The sequence below is a fragment of the Notolabrus celidotus genome, chromosome 20 (assembly GCF_009762535.1).
Source record: "Notolabrus celidotus isolate fNotCel1 chromosome 20, fNotCel1.pri, whole genome shotgun sequence".
NCBI lineage: Eukaryota > Metazoa > Chordata > Actinopteri > Labriformes > Labridae > Notolabrus > Notolabrus celidotus.
Genome location: NC_048291.1, coordinates 16,600,281 through 16,625,390, shown reverse-complemented (window position 1 = coordinate 16,625,390; position 25,110 = coordinate 16,600,281). Strand labels below are relative to the sequence as shown.

General features: G+C 38.1%; 1 protein-coding gene and 1 pseudogene across 2 annotated transcripts; both read right to left on the bottom strand.

Annotated features, from left to right (window-relative positions):
• Window positions 1-411: 411 nt before the first annotated feature.
• cmc4 (C-x(9)-C motif containing 4 homolog (S. cerevisiae)) lies at window positions 412-1,462 on the bottom strand. 2 transcript variants are annotated; one of them, XM_034711438.1, is made up of 3 exons: window positions 1,336-1,462; window positions 1,193-1,252; window positions 412-1,104 (listed from the first exon to the last, which is right to left on the bottom strand). In XM_034711438.1, exons 2-3 carry the CDS (start codon window positions 1,248-1,250, stop codon window positions 968-970), a joined length of 195 nt encoding a protein of 64 aa, XP_034567329.1. In that variant the 5' UTR covers window positions 1,251-1,252; window positions 1,336-1,462; the 3' UTR covers window positions 412-967. The 2 variants fall into 2 exon arrangements, with proteins under 2 accessions (XP_034567329.1, XP_034567330.1); XM_034711439.1 differs by having other exon boundaries at window positions 1,193-1,417.
• Window positions 1,463-1,710: 248 nt separating this feature from the next.
• LOC117832363 lies at window positions 1,711-24,689 on the bottom strand (annotated as a pseudogene).
• Between the last annotated feature and the right edge of the window lie 421 nt (window positions 24,690-25,110).

Below are 25,110 nucleotides of genomic sequence, written 5' to 3'. Positions count from 1 at the left end.
GGCCATTCTAAATGACACAGATCATCCACTCCACAAATTCTTTGTGGACCAGAGAAACAGCAGCAGTGGATGGCTCATCTCTCTGCGCTGCAGGACTGACAGATACAGAAAGTCATTCATCCCTGCAGCCATTAGGCTTCATAACTCTCTAGCCAATGGGAGATGAGCTGATAAGACACCTGATTTACTTGTTTTATGTGATTTTTATAATTCTATCTGCCAGACACCTGAATTTCCCCCTTGGGGGATGAATAAAGTACATTATATTCTATTCTAATGCAAATTAAATGTATATGAAGCTTGAAGTGGTTTACCTTATGCTTTTCAATGTGCTGGTACTGTCTTATTTTCAATTTAGACATTTGCTTCACCTCCTATCTTTGTAAACACTGTAGAAAGAACTGTTTCATGTCATGGACATGGTCTTCTCAGCCATGGAAAATACTTTATTGAATGTCCATCCAGAGAGAATATGAACTATACAGTTGCCATGCCTAGAATGTTTTCCTGTTAATTACACCTGCCTCTGTCTGATGCAAGCTCTTCATAAGATCTGTTGAGGTGTGAAGGGCAATAATATTCTGTAAGTAAAATAATGATTAAGAAATAAATCAGTTGCCCATGTGTTGTGCAGGACCTTTAACCACAGTAATATACATTTCAGTTTCTCAGTGATGACATGCAACATGTGCCACATACTTGATAACAGGGTGTGGATCTGATATCAAATAACACTAAAACCACTTCAGAGAAACTCCCTTGAAACGATACCCTATTCCAGATCTTACATTTTAGTATAGCCTCTGTTTGACACTATGTCGTAACTCTTCATATACTTAATATTGGCCTACTGTAGTGAAAGCTTCAGAGACCATGGTACTTTGTGCCGTTCTGTAATGGCACGGCAAATTAACATTTTGATACATTTTGTCAGGGAAAAAAAAAAAAGATGTCTCAGCAAGCATCCTCATGTGTTGCTCTTGTTCTCGGAGGGTTTGGAGTCCTTAAACCCGGAGCAACAGATGGAGTTCCCAACATGTGTTTCACAGCAGCGCCGCATCTCCCTGATCACATCCTCACACATACTCTCCACGTATTTGTTACCTGCAGAAAGGGGACCGAGTTAGTTTGATGCTTGCATCAATTTCCTTTAAACGAGACAAAATAACATCGAAGTGAGGTTTTTATGTACCTTGTAAACACGTTTGAATAGCACATGCTTGCTTTTGACACGGGTCTTTCTGTGGCATACCTGTAAGGAAACATGGGCACAATGTTCAAAAGATGTAGTCCGGCACCAAACCAAAAGAGTAGCTACCTGAAATGAAACCTGACCTTCAAATCTATTTGTCCGAGAAGGGACAGGTTTGGTGGCTACTGGTGGTGCTACTTCCTTCTGCAAGAATCAGGCAATGTTGTGATCACGTGACAGCCCGACAGCCAATCAGATCATCTCTGAATCATGCTCCAAATGTGCAACAGCGACATCTAGTGGTTACACGCCAGTGTGCAAATGTCAAATGTCAAATTTCATTTAATCCCAAATCCATTTTATAGGTTACATTATTAAAAAATGATTGTCTGCGAAGCCAAAATGTTAGCACTTAAGGGCTCTTGGTTTAGAACAAATTAAAAAATTAGTAACGTTACCAATCATACCGGCAGTCAACAAAAGTAACACTAATAGAATAAAAACAAGTGGAAAACATGTTTTTTGATTTCCCTTTATTCATAAAGATAGGCAGTTGAGAAACTTCATATTTACAGCAATGACCTGCTGATCTTTAACATTTAGTATTAAAATAGCTGTATTAAATTAGTGATATGTTAATGTCATAATAATAGCTTTATCAAGTCTGGCTACATATTTGTAATTGGCTGTAATTGTTAGTACAAAAGTTAATCCCACAAAAAATATAAATTAGATAAAGGATTTCACATGGAAAGCATAAAAAAATTGAACATCAACCTCTGATCTCTCTCACAGACCACATTCAGGTTAAAACATAGATGACAGTTATCACACATAGTATATAGAGCTTTAATTTTAAGGAGATCTAATTCTGCCTGATGCTTTCTTTACTTTCTATCTCTTCATAAATATTGGCTCATGAATGCACTGTCATCTGTCCTCTAAGCCAGGGCATTAAAGTCTTCTTGGTTGAATTGAATATCCAACGTGGTCATCTGATTCCCTCTCAAGACCTCCTTCTTCAAACACCTAAGTGAAAGCAAAAGATGATGCTGATTAAAAGTATACTATTTAAAGACAACTGATACATATGCACTCCACAGGTCAGTTCTACCTTTGGTTGTAGCCTCGATGATGAACTGCTTGCTCTTCTTCTCCAGTGCGTTGGAGGCAGTACAGGTGTAGGTCCCTGGGATCAGTGAGGAGGAGGTTAGAACTGCTTCATTCTCTGTACTCTCCTGTATGGGATGGGGGAACTGCCAGCTGTACACAGGTGCAGGATTTCCTGTTGCAGTGCAGTTTAAGGTAATTTCAGTCCCATCTATAAGGTCCAAAACTTCTGTCTCAGGACTGAGGAACACAGGAGAAACTATAGAAAAAAAACCCACATGGATTTCATGTTAACATCTTAAACACACAAGAGCTCATTTAAAAATATTAATCTGTATGACTTACAGTATACAGATGCATTCAGAGGCTCTGAGGTCACAGTTGGAAGTGGTTTTGGTCCCTCTGGTCCAAGTTCCAGCTCTGCCACACATCTGTACTGCGCTCCATTCTCATCTTTTGTTGGTGTGATCAAGAGGATAGAGGACACTTGGACAGGCGAGGAAGATGTGAGGTCAGAGAAGGAGTGGTTGTAAACCTCAGTCTGCCCTCGGTACCACCTCAGGGTAAGGTACTGAACTGGAGCAATGTTCTGAACCTCACATAGCAGCTGGTATTCTTTCCCTTCCACCATGGGACCAGTGTGGTTCGCAGGCCTGATAGAGACGCTGTCTGGGGTTTCTGAAGAAATAAACACAAAGCTCATGTCGTTTGAACAAGTTCATCTTGGCTGTCCATTTTCAAGACTAAAACTGGACTCACTGTAAAGGACAAGGTTGAGTTTCTCCTCACACTGTCTTGGGGCTGTGAAAAACACCCCATAACAGATGGGCTCCTCTATCCAATCAATGAGGCTGTCCACCTTCCACTGGATGGACAAGTCCTGTTGAGTGTGTGCAGCACTGATGGCTGATTCCCAGCCAAGGACACGGACTGGGCGAGCAGCTGAGCAGGTGACAGACACTTGCTCCCCAAAGCCCACCACTACCCTGGAGGGCTTGATGATGAGGGAGCAACCTTCACCTGACACTGAGACACACAGATCAAGTAATCATCAATATAATGTCATCACCACTTTCTGTCCACTTTTTGTGCTTTAATGCAATATGCACCTATTATGTAACCCTGTTACAACACACAAGGGGAAGTTGTACAAAAGTGTGATGTTTCTGGCTGTAGATTACTCTTAGCCATAATGCGATTAATTACGTCATAAGTTAAAGCAACAGGACGTAATAAAATACAATAAAGATTTGAATGTTCGTCCGTCAAAGTCTTAGCTGTTTATGGCATGTTTTTAGATACACATAATATTTAAAAATGCAACACTAATAAGACTGTTCCAAGTCTGCTAGGACTTTCTTCTAAAGCTTCAGCTAGCCAAAATAGCATTTGCACTAAAGGTGTTAGCATGTTTATTAATTAGCGGTTTAAACCAGTCCTACTTTCATTAGACAACAAATGCACCTAAAACAGCCTTAACATTTACATTATACTTCTTTCGGCCACCACATATTCCACGAGCCAAGGCTACGTTTTCATGTATTTCCATATTGTTGTTTTTTCCAAGACGAATAGCCTACTTCAATAAATATCATCTACAATCCCCAAAAGTGCAAGAAAAAAACATGTCGCCTACATTGTCTTACCTGAGTAGAACATGCAAAATGTAAGAATCCATGTGAGAAACTTGGTCCCCATGATACTTTCTGTACTGATTCGTCGATAAAGTGGCGAGGGAAAGAAAACTCCAACTTGAACAAACTTGGCAACCCTGAAGGGAACTATGTTGGAACAAAAGGGCCCCCTTCAATCCCAGCTGACTTTGGGGGTGGGGGGTAGAGGGGAAAGAGGGAAATTTAACAGGTGGCAGGCCTGTTAAAAACACAGTCCAATATTGTCACTGCATTCATTTTAGATGGGGAATTAGGCCTATTATCTCATTAGCATTCACAATGGACAAGCAAAGAGCAGAGTGGGAATAATTCTGTGGCTTATTAATGAAATAAATACAGCAGTTTTCCATTTTAATATTTCAGGTCTTTGAGTTGAGCATAACAAAATGTGGATGACAAATCTGAACTTTGAAAGTTCCCAAAATGGGCTTCAATGTCAGTATATTTGAGATTATTTGTACTGTGATATGTATACCATGATCAATTTAAAGTATCAAAGGTTCTAAGCCTCATCTAAATAGGATAACCTTTGATCCCGTAAGTTGCCTTGGATACAGACATGAATCTGTTTGAATACCCCCCCCCCTCACACACACGCACGCACACGCACATGGGTCTGATGCTTTGTCATGATCTTCAGCCGGTCACATCACAATCACATTTTAGTTATCTTGCTGTCAAACAATGACCAGCTGGGAACAAATGCCTGTTTTCACTGTTGCTTGCATGCTTGTCTCCTATTGCTCCTGAACTCCATGCTTTTGTGAATCCCAGCGGGCAGGAGTGTTGTGGTTGTGCAGCGTTTAGCTTTTTAGATTCACACTGTGACCAGAATGCTACACAGCATATCCACTCTGACACAACCGCATTAAAAGTGAACAAGTCATCAGAAGCTTTTGGTGGATTCCTGAGAGCCCAGCTGGAAATCTTGTATTACAGATTGCTGAACATTCTCACTTCACTATTAATATTCTGCTCCATCACGTTCTCTGGAGAAATATGTCAAGCTTTGGTGTATGTAATAAAACCAACTTTTTTCCAACTCTATGAAATTGAGCTTAGTACTGATATTAGCACTGCCAGGTTGTTATAGCAACACAGTCAGATCATACACAAACAGTGGTGTCTGGCAGAAAAAAATCCTAGAAATGACAGAGACTGACCATAAAGAATGTGTTTGAAAGGTTTATGTTGGCAGCCACAGGCAGGATAACAAATGGCCGTCTTTACATTGAACTTGTTTAGTACTAATTAGTATGGCAGTCTCGGCACGGTATCATGTAGGCTACATTGAATAAGGGAGGGAGAAGGGGGGTGACAAATTGGCAGTGAAACAAACAGTCATGAAAGACATTGGTTTGACTTTGCCTCAATCAGTATTCTGCCTAGGGATGATAGAGAATCTGCATTAATCTAACAGCTGATATATAGAAACAGGCTGTGAAGGCCAAAAAAACACTTTCTCTGTGACATCTTAACTTTAAATGCATTCAACAACAATGGTTTACAAATGATGATCAGTATTTCTTATTATTTTGACTGCTACATCATACAAAATGCATTTCTAACATGATCTAGTGGCTCATTAACTGGTCATGTCAATAAAGAATCTGATCATCTATCATGTACAGCTGATTGAATAGTGTTTCAGTGCAAAATGTCTCAACAATCAACAGCTGTACTGGCACATATAAACATCAACATGTTAAACAATAGTGTTTTTACATTTTTTGACAGAGCATGAACTGTGTGCCTAATTCAAAACTTAATTACAACAAAAAAGTCTCAATAACAACAATTAACTAATTTCTCTAATGTTCATGTATTTACAGTACCAGTTTCATGATGTCAGAAAGGTTGTAATAAAAATGAACAAATGAGTATGTTATTGTGTCAGTTGAGGACAAAAAAAATCTAATAAACAGGACCATGAAGTAGTATCTATTTATATAAAGCTTGAGTTTGTATCTTCAGTAAGAGGTATAAAAATAGACTTGACTGTGGCCTTTTGTTACATATGGCTCACCACAGCTCTGTACTAAAGCTCTTCCAGTATCTTTGTACTATTACACTGGACCCAATAACAGTGTAATATTAGTGTACCAATGCATGATTTTTACAGTTTGCATTATGGCATTAAAGAAGCATGACAGGCACTGCTTGTAAACATATGATGTCCTGCACACACAGCACAGCTTTGTCCTGCTGCTCCAGCAGTGACACTATTTCGCCCCATGCAGGCTCAGTGGTAGAACGACTATGCCCTACCAGTGTCTCTGTGCATTTCACATTGCAGAAAGGGTGTAACACAGGTGTTACAGCCCTGCCTGAACTGTCAATGTAAAAGGAGATCCTGATGTCAAACGCATGATCTATTGGCCACTAGGTGGCAAACTCTACAATAGGCTCACAAATCTATTGTACTGTATATTAAAATGGAAACCACAATTGTTCAAAGACTTTGAAGTCAAATCATTTGGTGCTCCCTCTCCTGCATTTTTCTAGCTCCTGTATAAAGGTCAAAGGGCTTGGTGAACCTGATATCTGAAAAACAGGTCATTTTTCAGCCCTTCATTCTTCCAACTGTTAATCCTACACACTTCAGGGGTTAATTTGGCTTATCTTTAGTTATTTCCCATCATGCTGATGTATGTTCAGGTGTTCAGAGTTTAGTTTTAATTACTCATTTGATTTTGAAGAGATGATTAACAGCTCTGTTAACAAATGCTGGCTTCTGCAGGGTTCTTTACTGGATTAGCAGGATAGAGAAGGATTGGCAAGAGAGGACGTAAAAAACACTGAACAAGAGTTATTAACCTTTTCCCGGCTATAAGTGTCTGCTTCAAAAATGTGTTCTCACCTGAGAGATCTTTAGTGTTTAATCAGTGAGTTTAATCTATGTTTTTGAAGGGGTGTGACGTCAGTCCTGTGGCTTCCACCATCCTGCATGCATTGGCTGCAATAGCACAATATGACAGCACCCACACAGGCAGTATCTTGGCTTTCACATCTCACAATGGGAGGAGCATACAGGCACAGTGTCCATATTCATATACAGTCAATAGTCCAAACATATTATAGTGTTATCAGAGTACAAATACTTTTTTATCTCAGTACCGTTTCAGGCTCCTGGCATGGTCTTTGGTTCAAACCAATGTCTTCAAAATGGGTTTAAATGGCATCATGATTGGGTCACTTTGTTGATGAACAAAAGGTTTATCAGGACCTTTTTCTGTTGAGTACATAATCCTGCTGCAAGTAGATACAATAGTTGATGGAATTGCTCAAAATTAACACATTAAGTTGTTCAAGTGCAGGCATTAAAATCAAAACAATGCACTCAAAGAAGCTAAAAAACTCAGTAAAGACACAGAGTTAAGTGTTAATGGATTCAACAGTAATCCAATGCAGTCAATGTGTTTACATGCACTTAAGTAACCAGGTTACAGTCAGATACAAAACTCCACATGGGAAAACACTGATTTCCTCTGTGTATGTAAATGTATTTTGTTATTATCATAATTTAGTTAGTAGAGTTTTAAAAGCCTATGAGATGATGCATTCTTAAAGCACCAGCAACCAAGCAACACCTGAAGCACATCCATGCTCAGCAAATGAGTACGCAGACAACACCATGCCCCTGAGCCTTTAAAAAGAAATACACTACTTTTTTTCTCCAAGCACAAAATGCATCAAAAAGAAAAATTCCGCTTGGTAGACATGCAAAGTTCAATAATAAAAAATGTCAGGTTCATACAGGTTGGGGGTGAGGTAGGTTGTCCTTTGAGATAGCTGCCATTGCTGAAACCAATGTGCCATCAGGTTTCACGAAAAAAAGGCCGGCAACTAAGAGCAGGAGTCCCATGGACCCAATTCCTCAACCATTCCTGCAATAGTTGTTTGGTTCCTGTGGAGGAGGGAGTTTTTGTTAAATTCTCTCTCAGTTCACCTGCTCTGGTCCTTCAACAGAAGATTTTCTCTGCTTGTGATAAACGACACATCCCAGAACCACAATTAAAACAAAGAACACAGTCATTAAAATCCCGGCAGTGGTCCCAGGATGACTACCTGATGGAAAACAACAGCATGATGAATCATTTGATGATTTACACTCCAAGACATCAAATTGAGGCTAGAATGATGAAAATGTAGTGACTTTACTCATCTTACTTTTTGCTTCAATTACAGTGAAGACTTTAGTTGTGTTGCCCTGGGTATTAGATGCAGTGCAGTTATATGTCCCTGGACCCTGAAGGACGTAGTCAGAATGGGTTGATCCTCTTTTTGATTCTTGTTCGCCTGTTGCATATCTTGTGGAAAATGCCAGGTGTATCCAGGTGAAGGGTTTCCTGTAGCAGTGCAGTTCAAAATCATCTTACTACCAGCTCGGATTTCAAGTGTCTCATTTGCAGGATCCATGAAAGTGGGTGGGTCTGAGGATTTACATAAAATGTAAATAAAGACAGACAGAGAGAAAACAGAGGAGAAAATGAAAATACAATGAATGGAAGGTAAACAACAACAACAACCTATATTCTCATATGTCCAATGACTGTGATTGCTTAATAAGACAGCATTAAAATACTTACATAGTACACGCACCTCCATAGATGACTCAACCAGGAGACCTGGTACTGTTGGCCAAAGGTTCAGCTCTGCTACACACCTAATTTGAGATCGATCGTCATCTCTACGGGCTGCCAGATTAAGGAAGACGTCCTGTTTACTGGAGATGTATCTCTGTCTTTGAATGTTTCAGCGTGACATAACTTAGCATCCATGTACCAGTTCACAGAAAGGTTTCCCACTGGTGCAACATTGACAATGTTACACTGTAAGGTATAAGTTTGGCCTGATTTCATCAGACCTACTGGACTCAGCTTAGAAATAGAGACATCATCTGGTATTTCTGTAAAAAAAAAGAAAAAAATACAAAACTGATTTCAAACCTATAAAAGTTCCAAAGTTGGCATTATTTAATGTTTTAAAGGCAAAAGGTGCATGGTTAGCAACATCAGATAAAATGAAAGTGTACTTACTGAAGACAGTAATTGGTAGCTTTTCAGAACACTGGTTACCATCAAGCTCATTCATAAAGCATTGTGGTTGCATGGACCACTGTGTGACAGCGTCAATTTGTAAGTGAACTGAAGTGGCCCCACCTTTAGTGGAATGGCTCCTAATGTAGACTCCCAGCCCATTCCATCGGTCTGGTTGGATAATGATGTGCAATTGGCTGAGAAAGAGTCTCCAAATTTCACCACAAGCATGGAAGGGCTAATCTCAACTGGGCAGAAGGACCTCACAGACTGTCCTGGAAGTACACAGTGTGTCAGTACTAACAGTAATTCACAGAACTGCCCAGGCCACAAATCAATGATCTTGCGGGTGATAAACATCGGGTTTCGGGGTATTGTTCACTATTAATGAAAGAAGAACATTTTGTCTTTAACATTCAGATGATGTTTTGATAATTCAATAATAGACAGGTTTTGAGTGTAATATTCATAGAACATCTTAAGGATGCTTATCGATTACATAATGTTCCTTTATTTTAACTATTAATGAAAGAAGATCATTTTGTGTTTAACATTCAGATGCTGTTTTGATAATACTCTTTTGGTAAAAGATTACTGAATTGTTTTCAGTAAAAATGTTCCATAATGTTAGTTCATAACAAAGCAGCAACATTTCAAAGCAGGATGTTCTAATGCCTCAAATCATGGAGTTTTATTTAAGAATATTCCGGTGATATTTCATTAGAACAAAGACAGAAGGTTTTAACTTAAACATTCAAAGATGTTTTGATAACATGAGAAGAAAATAACCTAATGGAAACTTCCTGCTGAAATTATTACAGTAACTTTCTATGTAACATTAACAGCACGTTTTTAGAACAAAAAGTTGTAAGCTGGGTATGATTTTTACATGGAAGAACAGTTAATCACATGGGCGTAGGCCAGCCTGTTAGTTAGTAGGCCTACTGTAACATCCACGCTCTCGGGGACACAATAATGAAACCAACTTCTAACACTCGGGCTTACGTTACCTCAATAGAGGCTAACCCAAGAGTAAACGTTACCTGAGCACGCTATCCAGCCGATGATCATGAAGAACCACATACTGATTTCATCGGTATGCCACTAAATAACACTTTAACTTCTTGAAAAATCTGAAATAGTCCAGGTGACAAACTTGTTTGCAGATCCGTGTCCTTCGTAGCAACGTGCCTCCCAGTGCCTTCTTTCCCTTTGCCACTATAGAAAGTCCCAAAAAGTAAACCTATCTATGTGAATGCATTGAGGTGCTCCTCGTAAAGCGCATGAGTACGTCAGTCCGAGGTGCTGTATACCGTGTTAGGGGCAAACTCAGCTAGGCTACAGAAGGTGTGGCTTCAACAAATACTTAGACACACTTATTGGTTTCTTGCCAAGGGGGTAACCATTTTGCACAATATACTCGAAACAGCACTTGCCTCGCGTGAAGACAGGGAAAGGGGTAGCAGATGGAAGCATTAGTTAGTCTATGGTTGGAAGGCAGCCAGTGATATTTCGTCTTGGTTAGACAGTGTGTATTTCCCATCCTAAGCAGACTACATCCTGCACTCCCAATGCCCCCAAAAGTTAAATATGCCAATTCAACAATCAAACAACCTCCAACATCTTCTGTAAGAGGGTTCAGTTCTTTAGTAATCCTTGTAGTTGCGTTATTTCCAGTAGCACCGGAAGGCATCATACTATGCATCTGCTTTGATTACAAGGCGGTATAGCACCCTCTACGGGAAAACCACTACTCTATGCAAATGGAGATATATTACAAATGAAAAGTGTACTAATATTATGTATACATAAAGAAACTACCTTTATATTAACTCCACGAGGTTTTTTTTGGGGGGGTGGGGGGGGGGAATTCCTCATATTTTCTAAATAAAATGGGCAATACATGGCTGTTAGTGTATACATTGACTATCCTTAAAGCTAGGGTGGTAGTCTCGGAAAACCAGCATGAATTTGAATGTAGCTTTTCCTCAGGACTCCGTCTAACCCCTCCCTCCTCCCTCGGAGCTCCTCCAAAACGACGCCCCCCCCCGCTCACATGCACGAGCGCCGCTGATTGTCGACCATATGATCGTGACTGATTCAAAACCGGTCCTCATCAAAACAATATCATAGTGAAAGTTAAAAACACAAACAAACATGGCTGCTGTTAGTACTCACAACTATCATGCTAGCATTATCCAGCTGTACTGGGACACGATATCAGGAGAAAAGTTATAATACATATATAGTACTGTGACAGCTCTACTGTTTGTTAACGTGTTCAGTGTAGATGCTCTTAATTCCTACAGTGTTGACGGTCAGTGAAGGCATCAGGAGAGGTGTAGAGTGTGCGAGTGGGAGAGAGGAGAGAAGTTTTTCATTCATTCAAATATTGATTGTTGCTTTGTTGGTTGTCGTGATCACGGCCGACAGTGACCGGTTATTAAAGCTCGACGTGTTCACGATCGTCTCTACAGGCGTCCGGACGGACGCTACAATAAATATATAGTTTCTGTAGGACTTACTGAACGTCATTAATTATTCTGCTTGTTGGTGAGAGCTTTTTAGACTCTGATCCGGACTACAGTCCTGAGCAAAGCACCTCATCAGGTCAGAGGGGACAGGCCCGAGGACGAGCGAGAGGGGGCAGTGAATAGAGTCAGGGGAAGCAGAGACAGGGACTCGGAGGAGTGCACGCCGGGGAAATGTACCGCAGGAGGAGGGCAGAACGGCTGACGGGATTTGATTGGTTAAAATTTGGGGAGCCAAAAAACGGTGATTGTTGGTGTTTTCCCAGGTTACTCCGGCTGTAGATAGCAGTTTTTTTTCACTCTTTTAGGAACACATCATGTAATGATGGCCATCAGGACATAAAGATCATTTTAACCAGTATGACAAAAGTGTATCTAAATCTGATTACCAACCCCAGCTTTATGAAATTAAGTAATGAAAATATAAAATAATACACAATATATAATCCTACAAATTCTAACATATCAAAATGTGCTGAAATTAAGAAACCAATGTGATTTTTGCAAAAAGGAAGAAGACAATTATGGCATCCTATGCCAAGGAACTAAATTATTCTGGAGAGATGTAGATAATTTTGTTGCCAATTTTATGAATTCCACTGGTTAATTAAACCCTAAAAACATAATTTTATATTATGAAGTGAAAATAGGAAGTTGCAACAACGAATACATTTGTAATACTGCATAGTAAATTTCATTTACATAACTCCCAATTTAATAAATCTCACCCAGGCTTTGCCATTTTTGTCACTGAATCTACATAGACTCTTTAAAATGAAATAACAAAGAAGCCACACACACTCTTTATATTTAATACAAGATTATTTAAAGAATAATTTTATCTTTTTTCACTGTTTATTAGTTATAGTTTTCTATCTTTTTCATGTATCAATATTTCATCAAGGATTTATATTGTCCTGTCTGATAAGCTTTTGATTGTAGATTTGTTTGATTGTAATATGTATCACTATACATATGCCACTGTCCTATAATATATGTGAAGGAGCTTTTGTTTATTTTTCTATTGAGGTGTTTATTTAGTTTAGAATTATCAGTAGTATTAGTTGTTTGATTCATTTAAATTTTCGTTTTTATATCTAGTTAAGTTAGATTTTTGGGGATAATATTTTCGCTAGTCATTTGTTTAGTACATTTCGATTTTTTGTATATTTAGTTTACTTATTATGATTATTATTATTATTATTACAAAAATAAAAAAAACTCCCTACAATCAAAATGCAAGGATTATGGTGAACATCTATTCTGTAAGGGGCCTATTCAATCACACACACAAAAAAAAAAATCAGATTTTACGTATTTGTTTCTATAAGATCAAACATGTAGTGTACTTCAATGTCCAGGCTGATATGGTCAAGTTTATGTCAACTTTGAAAGAGTGCTGTAGAAGCCCAAACACTCTGCTTTTGTTGGATTTACAAGCAAGGCAAAAATGTTTCTATTAATAAAATCATTTTACTGTATTCTTATTGAACATCCTGGTCAGACATGCACATTAGATGTATTCAAGCCTAAGGATTCAATAACAAAGCAATACGTTTGAAAAACCCACATCTTTATTATTGATATACTGTTTTACACCAAACAAATATGTACAGCTGTATTCACAAATGTTTTGAATGTCCTCATGTGCCTATACCCTGGGTAGGACCTCATTTCCTCAAAGTCTTCTGATCATTGTAACATTTAAAAACATGTCTGCAGTCCATTTTCCCATACTACATAGCTCAACCATTACTTTTCTATATAAATAAATATAATTTGCATTTACATAAAATATATTCCTCAATATACAGTTCTGATAGGCAAAATACCTGCAGTCATTCATACAAAAGCAAAGAGCTTTGGTACAGGACAGTGGGACATCATTAGGCCAAATCCTGGCACAGTATGTCACTGCAAAGGGACAGGCATAGAGGGGGCTACAAATGCTAAAACAAGTGCAGAGTTTTCTTACAAAGAAGAGTGTAAGGACATTGGGCTCAGTGAAAAAAATGCAAAGCAAAAATGTCCACTCATTTGGCAAAGCTGGTGTCATTTTCACAGATTCATTATCACACTTTCAGAGACTGATCAGCAAAGAACGAGAAAAAAATAGTGCACTTCCTGTTAGTGTGACTGATAAAACCACAGCAGCCTCAGGGTGACCACTGGTTTGGTTTGTAAAATAATAACCTATGAACATCTGAGTTACAGTATATTTAAGTGGACATCAAAAGACAATCAAATTCCCTTTGTGCTCCTCATCTTCTTAATATCCAGTGAAAACAGGATAGTAGTAAATCTGTTATTGTACATCTCAAGCCTTGGTTTTTCAATTTTACAATTAAATTATTCCATGATAAGGTGAAAAAAAACAAGACAAAACAGAAATTAGAATGACAGGATGAACCTGATTTTAAAAAAAGCCCAGAGTGGCATCCAGGGTTTTGATGCACACTGTAGTTGCCTTGGCAGTGAGATGCAGCTCATTGGGAGTGATTGGCTTCCCATCTGTGCTATGACAGCTTAGTCATAGGAAACTGCAGGTCCCATCCGGTGTGTGCTACATTGCCATTTTGGGTGCTTAGTTTGGGGTTTTTGAGACTGTAGCGTCGCATTTTGGTGTTCTTGTAGTAGATTGAGTAGATGAAGACGAATACGGCAGAGATGGCAATAACTGTGACAGCCACAAATCCAGCTATGAGGGGAAGGTAGTCCTCTGTAATGAAACCAGAACATAATAATTAGCATTAACAAACAGTATCATAATAAAAAGCCCATATATTTTAGCTGGAATATATATTTATTGGCTGCCAGCAATCTAGTTTCCCTTATGGGAACACTATATATCCATGAAAGGGATGTATTCTGGATTATTGTTACCTTTTAAAATCACTTCAACCTCATATGAGATGGAGTCCACTTCATTGGTGGCAGTGCAGTTGTACAAGCCTGCTTCAGACACAGTTAACATGTCTCCAGACACATGGGCACTTTGTTTGGGCTGTAGATCCACTTAATCTCTGGAGGTGGGGTGACCATCAGCTTCACAAACAAGCTCCTCGGGGTAACCGCTGAATACTGGGACTTTCTTTGCAAGCTTTGTGGTATTGATGATGGGCTTATCTGTTAAAAAAACAAACAAACAGAGTGGCGTGAGGTCAAAGGATATGTGTGATTATGACATGGACTTCCTTATTCACAAAGCAGAATATTCCTGACTTAATCTTACCACAACGGAAGTAACAAGCTTACTATTGGATTAAAAATGTCAACAAGTTTAATGTTCTTAGAAATAAACTTTTTATGATCACTTAATCACTCAGTCGAGGCAGATGGCTGTCTAACATGAGTCTGGTTCTGCTTGAGGTTTTCTGCCTGTTATTAATTCAAATTCATCTCGAGAACCCTCCTGTCTTGGTTACAGCAGTTGAAAGCTCAGACATGAACCTGTACCACAGAAGAACACAATCAATAGTAACGGATAAAAACAAGTTTTTGCCATAAATAGAGGCAGAGAGAGTGAAAAAGAAGCAAGGTGTTCATAATACTGGTACTCTAATAGGCTACGGTCATGTCTTATACACAACTCAACATATCAATAACTGTAATCCAGACCTGGGAACAGTATGAAAAAGACAAACACAACTTAAAGTTTGCACTTGGTTGTCTAACATGAGGTCTGGTTCTGCTGGAGTTGTCTGCTTGTTAAAAGGTAGTTTTTCCTTGCTGCTGTAACTAGCTAAATACTGCGAGGTGCAATGCTCATGGTGGATTCAGGTGGGATAAGACTGAGTCTTACCCTGTCTTGGTGTTGGGTCTCTGTTAATAATTTAACATATAGTACGGTCTAGACCTGCTATGTTTGTAAAAGCGTCTTGAAATAACGTCTGTTGTGATGCAGCGCTATACAAATAAAGATTGATTGATTGATTGATTGATTAATCTTAGAGTGTTGGCATAGTTATAGCAAATGTAAATGTGATCTCACAGTAGACAGTGATGTTGAGAGGGTTGGAAATCATGTGGGGAGCTGGCTCAGGCCCTTTAGGTCCAAGGTCCAACCAAGCCTCACATCTGAGCTCTGCTCCATTGTGCGTTCGGTTCAGAGTGATGCTGATGGTAGATGACACATTCAACGGGTACAGGGTGACATTAATGTCACAGTCTGTGTTGTTCTCAAGCAGGCAACCAGCCACTTGCGTTAAGCCTGTTGAAGAGCGACAAACAGTCGGGAACAGACAAAAATGTAGATTGTGTAAATACTTCCTGGTTTTGTGTAGGGGATACTGTTGTTCAATTTCAACACTAAGGATGATGACAGGAGAGCAACCTTTGCTTTTCACTCTAGTCTGTCAACATTACACACTGGTGAACAGTTCGCAAAAAAAGCACTTTTAACTTGTTGATGAGAAGAAGTGCTTGTCAGTTACAAAAGTTGAGCCAAAAAAACTAAAAAGATGATCTTTAGACTACCTTGAAAGATAAGATAAGATAAGTTACTCCTTTATTCGTCCTACAATGGGAAATTCATGGAGTTACAGCAGCAACAAAAGGTGTAGAATATATATAGTTCATCATAGACGACAGATTGGCCATATTCTCCTATCAGTCACCACCTCCACAGGGTCCAGGACTGAGCTGGAGGTGTCAAACCATCTTTACATTGTTTTTTTTTTGTTGCTCCCCCTCAGTATCTAAATACATTTCACTAACACCAGGCGATTTTCAAAGAAAACTTAGGTCTTGTGTAAAAAATGACTCCCACCTTTGAGTGATTTAATGGTTTCATTCCCTCTATACCATCGCACATCTAGGTTTCGTGCAGGAGCAATGTTGGTGATATCACACTGCAGCTGGAACTCTCTATCCTCCACCACTGAGCTTGTGTTACCAACAATACGAATGGAGACACTGTCTGGGGTTCTGGAGACATGATTTTAAAGGGTGAGCTCAAAAGCGTAAACATTTTCAAAGATTGTGAGAGTACAAGTCAGAAAGGGTTTAAGATACATACTGTAAAGAGTGAAGGTTAAATTTTTCTGGCACACTCCTATGCCCTCAAATTCCCAACACAAACAGGCCTTAGTTCCCAGTCATTGTGGGTGTCAATAGACCAACTTGTGTTTGTTTTAATGCCCTGCTGATCCTGCCAGTATATTTCTTTGACGTTGCTGGAGAGGGTGGATGTTGGCTTGCATGTTGCTTTCTCACCCCTCCCTTGGTATGGTATCAGCATCCTGTCTGGAGTTATTTGGATAGGGCATTCTTGCTTGGCACCTGTGAAAGTAGAGTGGGGGCGAGAAGAATTTTATCGCACTCCAAGTCTATTCATATTCATTAGCTTAACACAACATTTCCTCCTCCAGTGCTGTAGTGAAATACTGTTGAACAAAAGCCATGTCAGAGGTGAGAGGAAAAGGCTCAAGAGGAAGGATATACCCCTCCCTTAAAGCAGTCTGCACTTACTGCACAACAGTCTTTGTGTTTAGCTTTACCCCAGTATATTTCAGAAATACTTTTCACATTCTTCTAAGTGTATTTACTAAAAGAGCAGTAAATCAGACAGATAGTCTTATCGTGAGTTCATAGTGTTCATTGTTTACAAGGAACATTCTTTCTACCAGTCTTACGTTACACTACCACAGATGTTACTGACTGCACACTTGTATTCCTCAACTCACATTTAGTTCCCCCTCTTTCAAAGTTTAAGTGATGGATACGACTTGAACAATAACTACAGAATCCCTAGAAAAACATAATTAAATACATTTTATTTTCTCAGTTTTCTGGTCTTATTTGTCTCATTGTCTCGAGAAAACAGCGACAATTAAATGTATCTAGTTATGTCCTTTAAGGGCTTCCGTAATAACCCATTTCTAACTGTTTTAATTCATATTGAGTTCTTGAAGTCAACTCGCATATTCAAAAGTCTGCATATATGGACCCAAAAAGAAATCCCACTTTTGTTCTTTGTTACAGCAGTTTCCATTAATACAGGAAACATAAACATAACCCGTTCACAGAGGTACAACTTACTCAGTCCCGTCCCGTTAGAAAGCGACAGCAGCTCTAAAGTTATAACCACTGATAGAAGACGCAAAGAGTATCTTTCATCCATTTAAGAAAATAAAGTCCAAGATTTTTCAACAGCTGCCTTCCTTCTTCTATTTCACTGAGCGACTCGGAAGTTTTTGTCTTCCTCCCCTCGGCTGTATGAGACGAACCAGCGGCGAATTGTTGACGTTTTAGGGAGAAGCTAAGCTAAGCTACGGCTTCATGCACTGTGGAGTTCCCACCTCTCATCAGCGAGGAGGAAGGAAACTGGCAAAAAGCCCCCCCCCCCCCCCCCCCCCCCCTTACTCAACATGGAAACACACGCATAAGGCATTCGCACCCACTGTGTCTATAAATGTCTCTTAAGTTGCTGTGTAAGTTAGCTTCAAGTAAGTATGGACACCACAGGCTTGTAGTTGCAGTAGTAGACTAAATGTCTTGGTCTGTCATTCACAGAGGTAATTAAAAAAGGGAAATGAAGTAACATACTTAGCCAAATTTAGAACGATAGAAAAGAAAAGAATCACATCTTCACACTGTTTGATATGTACTACCAGTCAAAAGTTTGGACACACCTTCTCATTCAATGGTTTTTATTTATTTCAATTATTTTCAACATAGTAGATTAATACTGAAGAAATCAAAACTATGAAAGAACACATGGAATTATTTAATTAACAAAACAGTGTTACAAAACACTGTTAATAAACCATAAATATGTTTTATATTTTAGATTCTTTCAAGTAGGCCACTTTTGCCTTGATGACAGGTTTGCGCACTTTTGATATTCTCTCAGTCTGCTTCATGAAGTGGTCTCCTGGAATGGTTTTGAATGAACAAGTGCTATGTCAAAAGTTAATTTGTAGAATGTCTTGCCTTCTTAATATGTTTGACCATCAGTTGTGTTGTTCAGAAGTAGGGTTAGCACACTATGGATAGCCCTATTTGACTACTGTTGTAATCAATATTATGGCTAAACCATATCATATCATAGTTTGGATGTTTTCAGTATTAATCTACAATGTTGAAAATAATTGAAATAAATAAAAACATTGAATGAGAAGGTGTGTCCAAACTTTTGACTGCAGTGTAAATAAGTTAATGTTTGATATAAAAAACAAGTTATGTTTGTTGTAAATAAGTTATTACAAAAGGAGGATAAAACCAAATGTATGGTGTTGGATGGTGAACTATTTATACAGTCTATGGTGGTGACCGTGTACATTCTGAAATAGAATTGAATTTAAATAGAGTGGAAATTGAAAGAGTACATGAAACAAATGTATTGGAGTTACTATAGATCATAACTCCCTCTTGTGAATGCTGCCTCAATACATTTAAATTTTCCCTAAACTGTGATTACCAGGTGTTTGAAAGGAGGTGCCCTTTTTTTGTTTTTTTAGCCCCTGCCCCTCAAAAAGCCTAAGTACGCCACTGCACATAGGACACATGAAAACTAAACTCTCTAAATCTATTGGTATCTTATGTCGAATAAAACACCTGTTGAATATAAATGTCTACATATATTGTTTTGTTCACTCATTATGCCATATATGACATACTGTGTTAAGGTCTAGGGAACTGTTATAAAACAAACTTAGATCCTGTCATCAAACTCCAGAAAACAGCTTTTAGAATAACAAATAAGCTCATTATCAGGAATCTACTAATCCGTTATTCATCAGATCTTGCTTGAACTTGACCTGTTGGATGGCCGCCATTGATGTATTCTTAAACCTGGAGATTGTGCTGCCACACACTTTTTGGAGTGGCCCAAAAATCCTCTATGACATATATGACTGCAAAAAATAGGTCATCTGCCATTCTTTCTATCATAAGATTTTGATCTGTGGTAATTTTTTTTAGTTTTTTTTTTAGCAATTTACAAGCCTCTCCTCAAATCTCGGAAATAAATCTTTAAAACCATGTCATCATCATAATGAGCTGAGAAGGGACCTGTGGCTTTGCTGTCGGCATGAATACCCCTCAGTTTAACTTGGAACCCACAGTCTTTAATAGTGTGTGTTGGCAGGCCAGGATACTTTTTTGACTGAACAGGGACTATCTTTCGGTTAGGTAACAAGGTCTCAATATTCATCCATGGCATTCATCTTCACAATAAATTACGATCACCTCTGGAACCGCAATAATCACAAGGGTAACTTCAAAAATGCCATACTTGGGACTTTTTTAATGTAAGCCAAAATCAAATAGGTCACATACTATTGCTGCTTCCATTTTGCACACAGTTTTGATATTACCATGCTCATCATGACAATGCTAATATGCTAATAGTATCGTTTTCAGGTATTAGGATTCTATGTTGCCCATTTTAGTAGAATTTACATGTTTTCTTACCTTTTACTGTGACTCTGGCTGTTTTTGAGACATTTCCCATTGCATTCCAGGCATGACACGTGTAAAGGCCCATGTTGTATGTAGTAGAATTATGGATGAGTAGACGAGACACTCCATCTTCATTCTCCTCCTCCACATTGTCAGTACGGTAATAATCCCAGAAATATTTTGGCCGTGGGTTGCCCATGGAGGAGCACTTCAACCACATGGTAGAACCAACATCAACTTCAGAGTCTTCAAGCTCAACTATCTGTGGTGGTGGGTCTGTGAGGCAATAATTTGAACAACGTGAGTCAGAGTAAAAGCACATCCAACAGTGTAATATACTGAATCAATCATACTAAAACTTCAGTTTTCATAAAAACAACTCACATAGGACAGTAATATCCAACGACAGGTTGACACTTGAAAGTTTGTTTGTGGCAGTGATAATGTACTGCCCAGCATCGCTTCTTCTTAGGTTCTCTGGGAGGTCCACCTCCTCGCCATCTTTGTACCAGATGATGTCAGGTTTAGGGTAGGCTTCAACAGTGCAGATGAGGTTGTGAGGAGAGTACTCCAGCGCGGTGTAATTGTCTGGACATGACAACTCCGGTCCATCTGAAAGTAAAGTACATTTTAAAAAGTCTCTTCCTACTTCAACCTTACGCTGGCAAAACTATACATCGAAGTTGGTTGAGGGTAAAGAAGTGATATTACTGAAGTTCTTTTAAACATTTAAGTACTATTTTGGGATACTTTTTCTTAAAGTTCTATTAAATTATACTTTTTATTTGAATTCCATTGTAGTATAAGCGACATATTTATGGGTGTTGGTGCGACATGATACTATTATGCTAAAGATTATACATAAAAAGCACATGGTTAATATAATATAATATAATATAATATAATATAATATAATATAATATAATATATATAATATAATATGATATGATATGATATGATATGATACAATATAATATGATATAATAATATAATATGATATGATATGATTTAATATAATACAATATACTTAAAAATATATATATAATATAATATAATATAATATAATACAAATAATAAAACAAAATGAAACAAAATCAAATAAAATGAAATAGAATACAATGAAGTGAAATCATATTATATTATATTATTATATATATTATATTATATTATATATATTATATTATATTACAGTACATTATATATTATGTTATATCACATCATATCATATCATATCATATCATATATCATATATATATTATTTTATATAATTATTATAGGTCTGTTGCTGTGATAGGTCCATTGTTTTTTTTGAGCTGCCTAATAAAACAGGGGATGTCAGGTTAATCTTTACACTGTGTTAGTATTACTTGGTAGTGTTACACTCTGTTCAATATGCCAATCTGTTGTTGCTTGTATGGCTTGTATAAGCCATGCTATGTTTTTAGTTTACTTTTGAAGCTAGCAGTACCTTTGAGGTTATTCTCTGGTTAGTTTCCGGCCAGTGTTTGTCATCATTTTGGGATTATTGCAATAATAATATAACATTTACATAATGCAAGTATATTTGTCCATTCCCATCTTGACAAGAGTATTAAAAACTTACAAAATATCCATTTAAGTTGAATTTACAATAGATAAAAAATGTGTTATTCATTTGGGATTAATTATGGAAATAGCGCGATAAATCCCAATTTTAAAAAATGTATCATTTGACAGCACTAAATATAATCTTACATTACATACTATAACATACAATGTTTGTACACTACCCTACAATATATACTGTTAAAATAAGCTCCAACTCAACTAACAATACTGTTTAGGAACTCACTTTTGAAATTACCTTCAAAATACAGCACTTGGTTAATCTGAATACCTCTACTAATACCTTTAAAGCTAGGATGTAACTTGTAAAAGAATAGCTTTATTTTGTGGTTTCACTAAGGACTCTGCAACCACTGGATCAGTTAGATAGACTCTTGATTTATGCTGAGCTATCTGTAAGCAAAAATGCTACATGAAAAGCCAAAAGAGTGTGTGAAATTGGCATAATCTAAGATATGAAATAAATAAATAAAGTTACTTAAAAAATATGGGTTAGACACTCACACAAGACAATAACCGGAAATTCCTCCTTGATAGAGGAAGAGCCCTCAGCTTCCATTACATACTGCCCTGCATTCTCTCGGCTCAGAGGCATGGCTGGGTCTGTTTGCTGTCCATCTTTCAGCCATGTGACAAAAGGGGTGGGATTTCCTGTCACCAGACATTTATCCTCTAAAGTTTCCCCTTCCAAAAACACATTACTGGAACATTGCAGCTCTGGTCCAACTGAACAAAGCAAGCAGATACAGAAACCATAAAGACTTATCCAGACCAGCAATGACAAAACATGGGCAGAAGAATCAACTTGAATACTGGCATTATTATCTTTGAAACATGATTTTTTTTCATGCCACGATAATTAACTGTTGAACTGTCTAATATCCTCACAGTTCAGAATCCCTCTTTCACTGACAAATGACTTACATGACTGTTTGATGATCAGATTATTGCCCATCTCTTTTCTTTGACCAATCACTTAAAGATTATTACAGCTTTAGTATGGAGACCTCGATATTAATCTAACCTTTTAAATATCTGACCTTTTAATTCACACTTTAAAAGAATCCAGATGTGTGCCTAGGGACATTTTAAAAATGGACATGTGCAAACTTAATAGGCCCATACTTACAGTGAACTGTGATATTATACCCTTGTGAAGACACATTAAGTTGTAGCTCCTCTGGGCCCAGGTCCAAATGGGCCTCACATCTGAAAGTGATTCCATTGTCTTGTCTTGTTGCTTTAAAGCTGAGGACAGATTTCTGGCTCACTGGTTTTTCACTGGGATTTTCAAAGGTTTCTGTCTTAAGAAGGTCATCTCCTTTGTACCACTTCACAATGAGGTTTTGAATAGGTGCTATGGTGGGGATGTCACATATTAAATTGTATTCCTCCATTTCCTTCATCACACCCGCCGAGCCACTGTTGGTACTGATACTGATTTTTTCTGGGAATGCTGGAGGAAAAGAAGATAACATTTGATTCTGTCCATCTGAGTATAAATCTGTTCTGTTAAAAAGAAAAAAAAGACTTACTGTAAATGACAATCTTGGGTTTTAGGAAGCACTGTTCAGAGGTACTGTTGTCACTCAGTGGGTTAAAGTAGCATGAGGGAGCGATAGACCAGTCTGTCACCCAGTCCAATCTCCAGGTAAGGTGGTTGACCTTTTGGAGACCTTTGGCTCCATCTGTGGCCTCCCAACCCATTCCTTCAAACTCGGTCTCTGATGTGCTGCAGTTGATTGAGACTGGGTCTCCATATTTCACCACAACACTGGGAGGGCTCAACTCAAGGGGACAGGAGGCGTGTTCACCTACAGCATGGGAGCGCAGTAACATGCGTTAACGCAACAATTGAAACGTTTCATTATAACTATCCTTCTGAGGATGAGAAAGGGAGGCTACTTCAACAACTGCCTCCCACATGGGTTTAAGTGTGTTCCTACTTTATGTGGTGATATATTCTCAACCCTAATTAAAGGCTTATCAAAAGAACAAAAATTCCGTGTAAAGAAGAACTTTTTCAATAATAAACTTCAGCAGAGAATCAAGTCTTTGTTTGTTTTCCAAAGGAACCAATTAAGCAGTTTGTTCAACATGTGCAACCAAACTATATTTTCTATTAAATGTAAATAGGTAATGGTGTGAAGGGACACACTTTCAATTCTTATGAGCACCATGTGTACACAAGAAGACAAAGCTTATCAGTACACAGTGAACTGCTAGAATAACATTTCTCCTGCCATGTGCTGCCATCGGTCCTCTCCCAAAACTGTTTACACTACAGCCACAAGAATATATCACTTCTGTAAAAGGCCTTACTTTCACAAAGGAAGTAAAAGTGAAAACCAGATCAAGGTATTTTGCAAAAGGCTGTAATGTGTATCAAATACTCTTTATGACATTTTAAAAAGGGGTTGGAAATTGCATTCAAAGGATCCTTTTGATTCAACGATTCCAGAAATAAAGAAATCTTAATAAAAGAGGATTAAAAACTGAACTTTTTAAATAATCTGATTTTTAAGAATGACAAGTTTGCCACTAAGTTTAAAAGTACTGACCATGGGGGCTCACCAATATGTCATTGTCCTATTCATCTTTACAAAAGCTAATCAAAAAAAAAAAGAATAAGCTGCTTGTCTGTTTGCTGATCATGTTGTACTGCTCTCTTCTGGTTAAAACAAAGTTCTGCACCTTTAAAAGCCATTGACAGTTTTACCTTCCACTATTTAACATTAAAGAGCCGTAGGTCAGCTTGACCAAGCTAGAGCTTCAGCCTTTCCAGATCTCTGTGTATTTGAAATATAATTTTAATCTTATATCCCCCTTTGAGAAATGCCAAGGTGAAACATGCATAATAAAGTTGAAGATCATGACAAAGATGAAATATAAGAAAGTGAGAAGCACCTACCTGCCACACTGAGGAGTAACCTCACAAAGAGTAGAACAAAGGATGCACTCTCACTCATTTGATTTGTTTACTCATCTGATCAGAACAATGTCTCTTCTGTCTCTTATTCCGGCTCTGCTCGGTGATTCTACTGTGCTGAGCTGATCTGAGGGAAACCAAAGACGTGCATTCAGAGGAGAGGGACAGCGAGAAGTACAGCCAACACACTGGTACACATGCTCTCCTAGTCAGCCTCTCCAGTCTCTCTCTCTCTCTCTCTCTCTCTCTCTCTCTCTCTCTCTCTTTCTCTCTCTCTCTGTCTCTCTCTCTCTCTCTCTCTGTCTCTCTCTCTCTCTCTCTCTCTAATTCTCTCTCAGAGCTCAGAACTCAGAACTCTCTCTCCCACACATGCACTTTCTTGTGTGTGGGATATTTCTGTTATTCATGTGTCATGCGGGGTAGCACTGTCTAATATTTAACTCTTTATGTGAGTGTTTTTGTAATATCAAAATGAAGACATGGTGGTAAAATTAAAGGAATCAAATGTATGAAAAACACAGAACTGGTTGCTGAAGACAGTTAAACGGAGGAACAACTCTGAAAAAATGTGCATAATTTTTTTTTTAAATTGTTTTGCGTTTTGTGTTTTATGGATTTAAACTGATTA

Bases quoted from the DNA above. Each gene is read 5' to 3' on its own strand.
- cmc4 (XM_034711438.1), bottom strand. From the start codon at position 1,250: ATGCCACAGAAAGACCCGTGTCAAAAGCAAGCATGTGCTATTCAAACG. The intron at 1,105-1,192 runs GTACATAAAAAC...CCCTTTCTGCAG, and splicing joins TATTCAAACGTGTTTACAAG to GTAACAAATACGTGGAGAGT.